Raw genomic sequence first — 12,116 nt, 5'->3', positions numbered from 1 at the left:
CAACAAAAATAATAATGATAATGATAATGATGACAATGACAAAGATGAGGATGATGGTGCTCGTTTCTACCTACCTACCAAGTCATCTACAGATGAACACCTTCAGTCACCTGTTTGCAGAATTCTCTCTCTGGCATTGCTTATAGTAGGTCACTTTTCAGCAAAGCTCTACTGATCTTTAATGTTCTTATTCTTTCTGTTCTGTCAATTAAGAACATAGCTCTCTAATTAATCATCTTTAAACCAGACCAGAACAGACTAAGGAAGGTACACAATAGCCTTCATACAAATAGATAAGCCAAAATAAAATACAAACATTTGAAAGAACAAAAGAAAGAAAGAAGGAAAGAAAGAACGAAAGAAAGAAAGAAATAAATAAAGAAAGAAAGAAGGTACAAAGAACAGCTCAATGTTTCTATGGTTAAATTTTTTCTTTTTTTTTGTAGTCTTCATGAATTGGGAGAAGTAGTTTATGGCATGTGTTTATAGGTAATATTAGGTATTGGAGCATATACACCCACATACTTGTGGCTGAAAATATGTGTTTATTACTACTAACTAAATAATCCTGTAATTTAAAATTAAGAAATATTTTGTGGGCACCATCTTTATACAAATAGGTTTTCTAGGTGTGGTTGTTTCAGATATACCTCCCACTTACTCTACATACATTATATACTATAATATGATATAATGTATGATACATATATACATGAAAACATACATACATACATATGTGTGGGGGGTGAGGGTGTATGCATGTGGGTGTTGTGTGTGTGTGTGTGTGTATTTGGATGATGATGATGATAGCTCATTTGTCAAATTTGACGGTGACCTGGCAACTTAGACACTAGATTTTGTATATAAGTTGTTTTTGTGAATGAAAAACGAGCTGTGCTCACATCAGATACACTTTCTTGCTTTTACACAATATTCCCATTTTCCAGATAAAGTAAAAACTATTGAGCTTTTCTAAGAAAATACAAAAGACTGAGGAGATTGCCCAAATGGCTGAAGGCATCTCCAGAGCTCACAATACTATCTAACATCGTATGTAACCAGTGGCCCAGGATCAAAATTTGCTTAGGGAGTGCAAACTTAGGACCTTATCTTATTGCCCATCACTTGTTATGAGCTCATAAATTAGTTTGATAGTTGATCTCTGATTGGCTGTATGCAAATGAGTTCATAACTGGGGTCCAGAACTCTCGTGGGAAAAAATTTTTTGCAACCCGGGTACTTTTGTTGTATCACACCAATGCTCCTCCTACTGCCTCCCTTTCTCTTGAGATGCTTTTACTGCATTCATTCTCTGGTCTGTCCAACCTCTATGGTCCTCTCCAGCCTATTTCTTACAGCATTTAGCCACTTCTCCCTTACCATCTACGTCTCTTTTCCCTCACAACTTCTCTCATCCCTCCCTCACTTAACCTGCAATAACTACTCTCCCTAGTCATTCCAGATGCACATCACATTCATCTCTCTCCGTCTCCATCCCATGTCCCTTTCCTCTCACACCTTCTGCCTATGTCCACCAGCATAACATGGGATAGCCAGGGCTTCTCTGTACACAATCTACCCAACAACCCTTCTTCTACTCTGTCCCCACTTACCCCTAACACAACTATATATATAGACATTTTATCTTTCACTTGTTTCAGTCATTAGACTGTGGCCATGCTGGGACACCACCTTCAAGAATTTTTGCTGAACAAATCAAACCCAGTGCTTATTAGTTTTTAAACTTGGTACTTATTCTATCAGTTCTCTTTTGCCAAACTGCTAAGTTACAAAGACATAAACACACCAACACCAGTTGTCAAGTGGTGATGGGGGACAAACGAAGAGATGACCAGATAGATAGATAGACACAGAGATGAACAGACAGACAGACAGACTGACAGGTAAATAGACAGACAGACAGATAGATAGATAGATAGATAGATAGATAGATAGATGGGGAGGTAGGTAGGTAGGTAGATAAGTAGGTATAGCTCGGGAGAGAAGGAGGGAGGGAAATGGGTAGGTAGGTAGGTAGGTAGGTAGATAGGCAGGCAGGCAGGCATACAGAGAGACACACAGACAAGACAGTTACATAAGGAGACAAACTAATAGCTAAACGGATAGATATTACAGTTTTGTGCATATGTGAGAAAAAAAAAAGTCATTGTTATATTCTATGACTATATTCATATGTAAAAGAGAGTGAAAAAGAAATATTGTGATAAAGCATTTCAGTTGTTCATGTTTCTGATATGGGTTAATTGTTTTGTGAAACATATTTGTAATTCCTGCAAGCAGTAGGTAATGCCTGACTTATTTGATACTGGAGTTGTGAGTTTAGCTTTAACCTACATAAAAAAATAATTGATAATATATATGTAGATTTCATGTGTGGGCGTGTGGGAGTCTGTCTGTCACCTTGTATGTCTGTGTGCATGAGTGCATGTGTGTTTGTGTGTATGTGTGCATGCGTGCGTGTGTGTGTGGGTGGGTGTGTGTACGTATGTATTACATGAGCAAATAATTAATAAACTATAAGAATATTTATTGAACATTTTGCTAAAAACTATTTTTCTTAGACTAATTATTATATAACTACTGGAGTACAAATGTGTTTTGTTACTGAGTGTATATATATATATATATATATATCATTGTCGTCGTTTAACGTCTGCTTTTCATGCTGGCATGGGTTGGACAGTTTGACTGAGGACTGGTGATCCTCAGAAAAGAACTTCTGACTCTGATGAGGGAAGAGAACTATAGAGGGAGGTGGAGAAAGAGAGGGGGAGGAGGAAAGTATTCCCGACTAATCCACATAATTTGAAAAGTGGGGCCATTCTCAGGTGATGTTAAATGATAGTCAGACACAAATTATGAAAGATCTAAGTTGTAAATCTTGAATATTTATAAGAATTTTTCATTGACGTCCAATATCAGCTTTCATTAAAGAGCATAGAGCAAGATTTAAAGGACATTGCTGGAGGGCTAAAGACAAAATTGCTAGCGAATTGTTTCTGTGAGAACCTACATAAGGAAGAGCTACCAAAGGACAACAAGCCAAGACCTATATCAAGCAGAATTGTGATGAAATAAACTGCAATCCCTCTGACCAGCTGAATATGAATTGGGTGGTGATATAGAGTCATGGGAATTTCTATTGGCAGTGCAACTGGATGGTGGTAATTTTTCACAGCAAAGTTTAACTACCCTGGCAAAATTGTTTTATCTGGAATTTATATTGAATGTTTGAAGAGATTCCAAAAAGGTGTGACGTACGTGGCATCACTCAAGATCAACTTTTTACACCTGAAAATATTGGTTTCAAATTTTGGTGCAAGGCTAGGAACCTGTGGGGAGGGGCTAAGTCGATTACATCAACCCCAGTTCTCAACTGCTACTTATTTTATCAACCCCAAAAAGGATGGAGGGTAAAGTAGACCTTGGTGAAATTTGAACTCAGAACGTAAAGATGAACGAAATGCAGCTAAGCATTTTGCCTGGTATGCTCACCATTCTATTAGCTCACCGCCTTTGCACCTGTAACTATTAAGTACCAATTCCTCTGAGTTTCTTCAGAGCAGCTTAAAAAGTCTCATTGTATTTATTTAGATTGACCTTGGAATTTCAAAAATGCTTTCAAAAATGGTTTTACTGGACAATTCTCATGGACCTGCTGTGATGTTCATGACAAAAATGTAGTAGATATGATAAAAAATTTCATGTGAAAAGCAACACTGTAACAGCTTAATTTTTGTTGATACAAATATTTTACAGGTGTGAAAATGTACCACTGAACATACTTTGACAGGTATATAGTGATTTTTCTGGACATTCTAAAAATTTTTGAAAACCGGTTTTGGTTTTAACTTCCATGAGAATAACTGCCCTGTGGTTTCTTGGTTAAAAACAGATTTAGCAGTTTTATCTGCCTGGAAGGCTCTATTAAGGACCATCTTACTTGCACCGATCTCATGGGTACATCAGGAGAGACCAATCACTGGGTTCATGTGCTGATAACATCATCGGAGCCACAATGGTATTTAATTTGATACATCTCTCTGTGATTGAAGTGAAAGAAGCATTAAAGGGGCTATAAGTCATGCACCAAAAAATTTAGAATCAGTAATACTCCAGGCAAAATGCTTAGTGTCATTTCACCTGTCGCTAAATTCTGAGTTCAAATTCCACTGAAGTCAATTTTGCCTTTCATCCTTTCATGGTCAATAAAATAAGTACCAGTTGAGCACTGGCATCGATGTATATATTCCCCTCTCAGATTCTCATACTTTTTGCAGCTGTCCTTCAGTTTTTGTAAAAGAACTCGGAAGGTTGGGCCTCCAATCAGGCTTTTCACAATTCCTAAAAACCAGGAACTTTTCTGCACCTTCTCAAATATATGACAACAAAATCTGATATGGACCCCAACCCCAAGGGTCATATGGACCCTGGTTGAGAACCCCTCTTTTGGATAATGCAGTATGAATGATTGTGATAAAAAGTATCATGGAATTGGTGTTTTATGGAGCAATAATTAAAAAGATTTTTGTCACTGAAAGACAGCAGGGAAAGATTTAAGTTTGTGTGGAGAGGTTTTACTTGTGATTCCACACTAATACTACCGAAGAAAAACTATTCAATTTAATAAAGCTTAAAACTCCGAGTAAGTTATTACTTAAGGTTGATGACACACTTGTCTTCTCTTATTACAGCAAAACTGAAAGACATACAGCCAAGTTATAAAATATAAACCACATAGATGTTCGTGTTCAAGGAGTCATGTAAATAAATGGAGCTGTCGTAGTCCTTTGTGTCTGTGCAATGTTAATATGCCCTATTATGAGAACAATTAAGCTGATGAAACTTGTAAGTTGACCTGAATAAGTTAAAACATATTTATTTTTGTAACTGACTTCAACACACGTTATGGTTAGCAAATTGGTGATATTAGTTCATAATTCCAATCTTTAATATCAGTAAACACCAAGCCAAGCACCTAGTTGACATACAGTTTGTAGCCAAGTCACAAGAAATGGAATTCTGTAAAATAAATAATCTCTATATTTGCAACTCAAACTTTGAAAATATAGCTGACCCATTGGTCATTCACCATCATAAGGTCACCCACAGTTCTAGTTTGCATATGACCTCATAAAGGCTTTTGACAGAAGCTGGAATATATATTAAATAAACACTGCAGCCTAATGATAAATTATGTAATTAAAATTATCAGATTGTGGTGTCCTGGCAACAGGTCTATGGCAATGTAAGGTTACCATTTAAAATAAACTGCACTCCTACTCTTAACGAGTTTTAATCTCAATAAATGAACAATTAAGCTAGGCGTGGACAAATGAGTGTATTTTTTTTATATTTAAACTGAGGACATATCTTCACAGCTAAACAATTTGAGGGTCCAATTAACAGAATTGATTTAATAATCCAATACCTTTACAAAGATTTGGATTTATATTTCACTAGAGTTCACTTTTTTAGTTTCTCATTGTGTCCCCCAACCCACCCAACTCAGTTTGACCCTTTTACTGCCGTATGCAACTTTAGTCAAATTCCTTGCAGGTTATTACACTTAACAACAACAGAATGAAAAAATTCACAAAAATATTTGCTTTAATAAAGTTGCCAGTGAAAGCTATTTCCACTTGCAATATGTGTTTTTGTCCAGGCTGTACACAATGCAATACTAGAATGGTTAAGCATAGGAAAATGTATTTTTCTATTACCGACACATCTTAATTCTTTATTAATTAATCCAAATGTTAATGGCTAAATGAAACTTAAGTAGGAAATTGAAATGCAGAATAAAAAGTGCATGTGTATGTGTGTATACACATACACACACACTATATTTAGAAATACAATACACTTATGGAAAATTTTTTAAGGAAACACTTTAATAATTATCATGTAATTCTAACATTTCAATGTTTGCTTTTCTAAGCAGACATAGGTTGTATATGTCGAAAGAAATATGCTGTATTTTCCAGCATACAAGTTGAATTCTTCAGACCAAAATTTACAGTCAAAACCAGGTTAACTTATACACCAAGGTGACTTTGGAGGACCAAAAGTTCCATGTGAAATGCAGCAGATTTGGAACGAGAGTGACGATGACTGAATGCTTACATTAGTTTACATTTTATACCACATTGATTTGTATGCCAGAAAATATGATACTCTCAGAAAATTCAGATCATAATTTGGCTTTCAGGAAATATTGGAAGAATGCAAAAAACAACTGAAGGTGTAAATGTGTTGAAGCAAATAAATAAACAATTGTAGAATATTGGTAATATTTTCATTTTTTTTTTCTTCCTCTTCTTCTGGAATTGAATTACATCAAATTCTTTGCATGTAATCATTTATTTATGTCATAAAAAAAAATATTAACATGAAGCTTTCAGATGTTGACTGCATGAAGTGGATTTATACACAATTAGCTATTTTTCAACTAAAATACATTTATTTTATTTATACAAAAAATATTTCTTTTACCTTTTTTTTTTTTTTTGAATATCTCATACTTTTCGCTTTTGGAAAAATTATAGGTAAAACAATTGATAACAAGAATATTTTCTTTTGAAAGAAAAGAATTAATTCAAATGTTATGAAAGAAGAGAATGAAAAATGTATGCACAAACACACACACAAGTACAATGCACACACGCACGCATGCACACGCACACACGGAGTGGTAATTCAAACTATCAGGAAAGTTTAGTTATGCATTATTTTATCAAGCTTACTAATACTGCAGTCAAAAAAATGTATGGATATGCCTCAAATTACAGGCCATCCTAATTCCGATGGCTCGTTTTAAAATTTCAGATTCCCAATAGATGGTAAATCTGGGAGTTTGATATCCTTAATTTTCTGTGGAATGTTCATTTCTTTGACAGCTGATACAGCTCGAGCAGGGGCAGCAGCAATGCCAGCCTGGAAAATAAAACAGAAAGACTTAGAAAGCAGAGGGTATGAATCACCTGTAGAGAAATGAATAGAGTGGAGATCAATCTAGGCATAAGATGGACTGAAGATGAAATAGGGAAGGTGAATGGATAAGAAGAATAAGTTGATAGTAAAAGATACCCATACTAGAGGTAGACCATGGAAACCTAAGAATAGACAGTTGAGTTAGACTTGAAAGCATTGGGTACACAGAAGACAATAAGAAGAAGTGGTGTTCAACTCTTGCCAGTATCTACTATAGTCTAGGCCATACAGTTTTATGAAAGATTTGTTTTACAACACCAGGTCATTAAATTCTTCATTATTCATTTCACAAATTTGATTGATGCTCATAATGAAAATACAACTTCTAAGGGTCAGTAAAATGCAAAATATTCAACATGAATACTGGTTTTGCAAAATTTTAATTGGTCTACAAATCATAATTGGTAAAAATAGCCGAAAAAAAAAAAAAAAAAAAAGAGGTAAATGCTAGTATTGCAGTAATGTTTACTGTGTAATTAATCCTCATCAGTGCAAGGAGAATAATCACGTAGTTATTTCAATTGCCAAACAACTATAATTACAAAACCAAATATAAGGCTTTTACATGACCATCCACTTCTATCAACAACAAGTGGGAGCAATTCAACAAACAATGGATCGTGAAGAGAAAAACTAACATACATTAATTAGTTAAAATTACATCTATAGTAAAGAGAAAGAAAAAAGAAATAATTAGCTTTAACCATTAATTCTGTTCAAGAAATAGAAGGGAGAAAACTCTGGAGTGTAAAATAGATGTGGAAATGTAGTGTAGAGTGAGCCTGGCATTGGTAACTATGGTTTTACAACTATCGACATATTGTGTTACACTTAATTAATCATAGTACCATAGATGCAGGCATGGTTGTGTGGTATTAAGTTCGCTTCCCAACCAGATAATTACAGGTGCAGTCCCACTGTGTGGTACTTTGGGCAAGTGTTCTACTATAGGTTCAGGCCAACCAAAGCCTTGTGAGTGGATTTGGCAGAGGGGAAACTGAAAGAAGCCCATTATGTGTGAGTCCCACCTACACATAACAAGAAAACTCACACACCCTACCACAACAAACCAAACTACATCTTTACATCTTTTCTCTTCCTCACATTTCCACTTCAGGCACTATGCTTAGCTCCCACTCTCTGATCCTGTTTCACTGTAACATTGCTATCTGCTCGCCCCCTGACCTGTGTGTTCCACCCACACATAACAAGACTCTTTTTCTCTCTCTCTCTCTCTATATATATATATACATATATATATATATATATATATATATACTCTTTTACTTGTTTCAGTCATTTGACTGTCGCCATGCTGGAACACCGCCTTTAGTCAAGCTAATTGACCCCAAGACTTATTCTTTATAAGCCTAGTACTTATTCTATCGGTCCCTTTTTGCCAAACTGCTAAGTTACGGGGACGTAAACACACCAGCATCGGTTGTCAAGCGATGGTGGGGGGGGGGACAAACACAGACACCCAAACACACATACATATATACAACGGGCTTCTTTCAGTTTCCGTCTACCAAATCCACTCACAAGGCTTTGGTCGGCCCGAGGCTATAGTAGAAGACACTTGCCCAAGGTGCCGCGCAGTGGGACTGAACCCGGAACCATGTGGTTGGTAAGCAAGCTACTTACCACACAGCCACTCCTGTATATATATATATATATATATTTTTTATTCTGTTACTGGTTTCAGTCACCTCACTGTGACCATGCTAGAGCACTGCCTTGAAGGACCTTAGTCGAACAAGCCGACCCCAGGACTAATTTTTTAAAGCCTAGTACTTATTCTATTGGTCCATTTTGCTGAACCACGAAGTTACAGGGATGTAAACACACCAACACCAGTTGTCAAGTGGCGATGGGGGGGGGGTGACAAGCACACATACATAAATATATACATATGTATATGTGACAGGGCTTCTTTCAGTTTCATCCAATATAAACCGTAGATCCTACCCAGGTTTGGTTCCAAGTATGGCATGTGTATAAAAGAACACAAGTGGGGTTCATCACTCACAACAATATGCATGTGTGTGTGTTTGTGTGTGTGTGTTTGTGTGTGTGTTTGTGTGTGTGTGTAGAGAGATGTATATGTGTGAGTGAGTATGTGCATGTTTGCGTCTCCTTGTCTTGATATTGTATGATAGTTGTGAAATGATTGTCACTATTATACAAGCAGTGTCATTCATTTCAAATATTCTGTGATAACATATCTGGTCGTTGGGAAATATTATCTTGCTTGGAAACAGATACAGGCATCTGACCACAGAAAAATCTGTCCCAATAAACTTCCCTCTGACCCAAGCAAGCATGGAAAAGTGAACATTAAAATTATGATGATGATGATGATGATGATGACATCAGTAATCGCAAGATCAATCAATTATCAGTTTATCAGAGCTATCAATATTCAATCTCAGTCTTTATATCGCTGTCGCCTGGCAACCACTTCTAACTTCAGTGATGGCCACAGCTGTCCTTGTACTTACCAAACTTCACACTCTTCTGAAATTGCTGGCCTTGTGCCAAAATTTGATACTGCTTTCCTCACTAATATTATTTTTTTAACTAATCAATTGGTTGATTAATCATTTGGTTAATCAATCAAGCAGCTGGGTCAGTCAAAGTCATTTTGTTGCCATTTGCAACCTCATCAATGACATGCCCTCTCTACTCCAGCTCAAAATCCTGAGATACAGCAAAATCTGTTTCAACATATGGGATCACATCAAGAATCATGCAAATCAAATTTATAAACATAAAATGCACAATATTTCTTTTAGCAGAAATATAATACAGAACCTACCTCAGTTTTTTCCAGCTTGTTTTGTTCATCAATTCTAGTGAGAATTTCAGACATGTTAGTTTCCAGTACCATTCCACCCATGACTAACTCAGAAAGAATATAATGGACCTAAGACAAACACAAAGTTACATGTTATCAATAATGTTTCAACATTTTTTTGTATATTCATATTTCTTCATAAATAACTATCAACATTCTTCTAAAGCAAAAAACAAAAAAAAAAATTTTTTTTAAAAACCTGCTCAAAAGTAATTTTGATCAGTTCTTGTTAAAAATAAACTAAGACTGATTCATTCAATTTTTTTAAGAATAACTTTCACAATTCTTGTCAATTACTATATTGTCATACTTTAATTTATTTTTTACCAAGCTCATAAAGTTGTTCTGTTTGAGATCTCTATATAATAATGAAAAAAGTTGCATATCAATAAGTTAGATGTATGTAGCTTGTACTAAAAGAAAGCAATTATTAAATCTACACTCTCATGGAAGACTGCACCAAGCCCCTACTGGCAGCTTTGGCACGGTTTCTACTGCCGGATGCCCTTCCTAATGCAAATCACCTTATAAAGTGCACTAGGTGCTTTGTATGTGGCACCAGCACCAGTGAGGTCACCAAGTAACTTGCAAAACAAGACCCTTAGCTAAGTGGGAAGTAGTATTAAGGGAGTTAGCTTTGTGCCAGGCAAGGAGGAGAGGTTAGGGTATAACAGAGGGACAGAAACAAGTGTCTTGCAACAAAAATAATAAAGAACTTACCTTATCAACATGAAAAATTAAATCTAACTCACAGACATTTTCAAAACACTTGTCCAGAGTTTCAACAAATACCTAAAAGACAAAAAAAAAAGCTATATGTAAAATATCTTTAAGATTGAAACAATAACAATAGAAATATTGATTGTTCATGTTGCAAGACTTTTAAACATAAATTTTATATGTTGGACATTAATAATTGGTGAAGTAATAGGATTATTGAGGCCAAAATTATTTACCTAAATCAAAGAACACATATACTATGAATTTATGTAAGTAATAATAATAGTATTTAATAAGCTTCACTGTCTGTTTTGGCAGGGTTTTTATGGCTGGAAGCCCTTCCTAACACCAACCGTCTTATCTTGAATGATTTTTGTTTTATCTGAATGAGTATCTGTCTATGCTGATCAAAAATTCACATCAAACCAAAAGTATATTTTACTCACCTGAATTAGATCCAAAATACCAAGCTCACTTTCTGACGAATCAACACAAAACACAAAGTATAAAGTCGCATAGTGCCGATATATCAGTTTGAAATCTGCACCACCTATCAGCCTAAAATATAGAGTTGCATAGTGTTTAAAATACAAGTCTCAAGTGTGTTTCTATATCGATTGCCACATTACAACAATTACAAAGCAAAATTACCTATAATACAGTATTTGTACACAATATGCTTTTATCTTTAATACTTGAACCTAACAATGGGCAATAAATTTCTGGAAAAAAACATCATTTGTGTATAAGAGATATTTGACTTTTCATCATTGATTTCTTTATTACTCCATCAAATCTTAATTATTCTCATTGTCTTACAACGGGGTACTGAAAAGTTCTTGGCTTTAAGGGTATCATGAAAGGCCTGGTTGAAGGACCAACCTTCCAAGTTCTTTTTCAGGGCTTTGAAAACCTGAAGGAGTGCTACAAAAACTGTCTGAATCTGAGAGAGGAATATGTTGAATAAAATCATAATTAACTAATCCTTCTGTATTTTCTTTTACCCAAAGCCAGGAACTTTCCAGCCCTTCATAAATTAATCCTGCATTATTTCATAGCTTGGAGATTTCCACAATGTGATTGTTTATTCTTAGAATGACATCACAGGATAGGCACAAGAGTCCAGATCTGGCCAATTGAATATAAAACAGGTAAAACGGCTGGATCCCCTCTTCCTAACACCAACCACCCAGCAGAGTAGACTGAGTGCTTTTTTCGTGGCACCAGCACAGACTGGACATTGTAATGTCCAGCAGTTGATGATGATTCTTCTATACACACCTTCTGAATCGGTCATGTTAACAAATTTCAAGAAACTTTTATAAAGCTACTTACGTGCCACCTTCAAGGAAATTACAAACGTTATCATCTCTTTTGGATACCAGATGGAAAGTTTCTCTGATAATCTGCTGCTGGACATCTTCAGGCTGGACAACGAAATATAGATTTTGTTTTGTTTTTTTTTTATATAAGAAAACAGAAAAAGAAAACCAAAGTCAAAATCTAATGATGGAATTTAATTTAT

The 12,116-nt window shown here is 35.4% G+C and overlaps 1 protein-coding gene across 1 annotated transcript in view; it reads right to left on the bottom strand.

Moving 5' to 3' along the window:
* Positions 1 to 5,892: 5,892 nt before the first annotated feature.
* LOC106877014 (AP-3 complex subunit sigma-1) overlaps positions 5,893 to 12,116 on the bottom strand; it is a 10,703-nt gene continuing 4,479 nt past the window's right edge. The window contains exons 2-6 of the mRNA XM_089337604.1: positions 11,927 to 12,018; positions 11,038 to 11,149; positions 10,592 to 10,663; positions 9,833 to 9,940; positions 5,893 to 6,957 (exon numbers count right to left, since the gene is read on the bottom strand). Of these exons, the coding sequence (XP_089193730.1) occupies positions 6,838 to 6,957; positions 9,833 to 9,940; positions 10,592 to 10,663; positions 11,038 to 11,149; positions 11,927 to 12,018 (504 nt within the window). The 3' untranslated portion in view covers positions 5,893 to 6,837. The remainder of the gene's footprint in view (positions 6,958 to 9,832; positions 9,941 to 10,591; positions 10,664 to 11,037; positions 11,150 to 11,926; positions 12,019 to 12,116) is intronic.

Source organism: Octopus bimaculoides, chromosome 19 (genome assembly GCF_046866305.1).
Source record: "Octopus bimaculoides isolate indiv1 chromosome 19, ASM4686630v1, whole genome shotgun sequence".
NCBI classification, from domain to species: Eukaryota; Metazoa; Mollusca; class Cephalopoda; order Octopoda; family Octopodidae; genus Octopus; species Octopus bimaculoides.
Note: the sequence above shows the minus strand (reverse complement) of the source record. Positions and strands in the feature narration are given on the sequence as shown.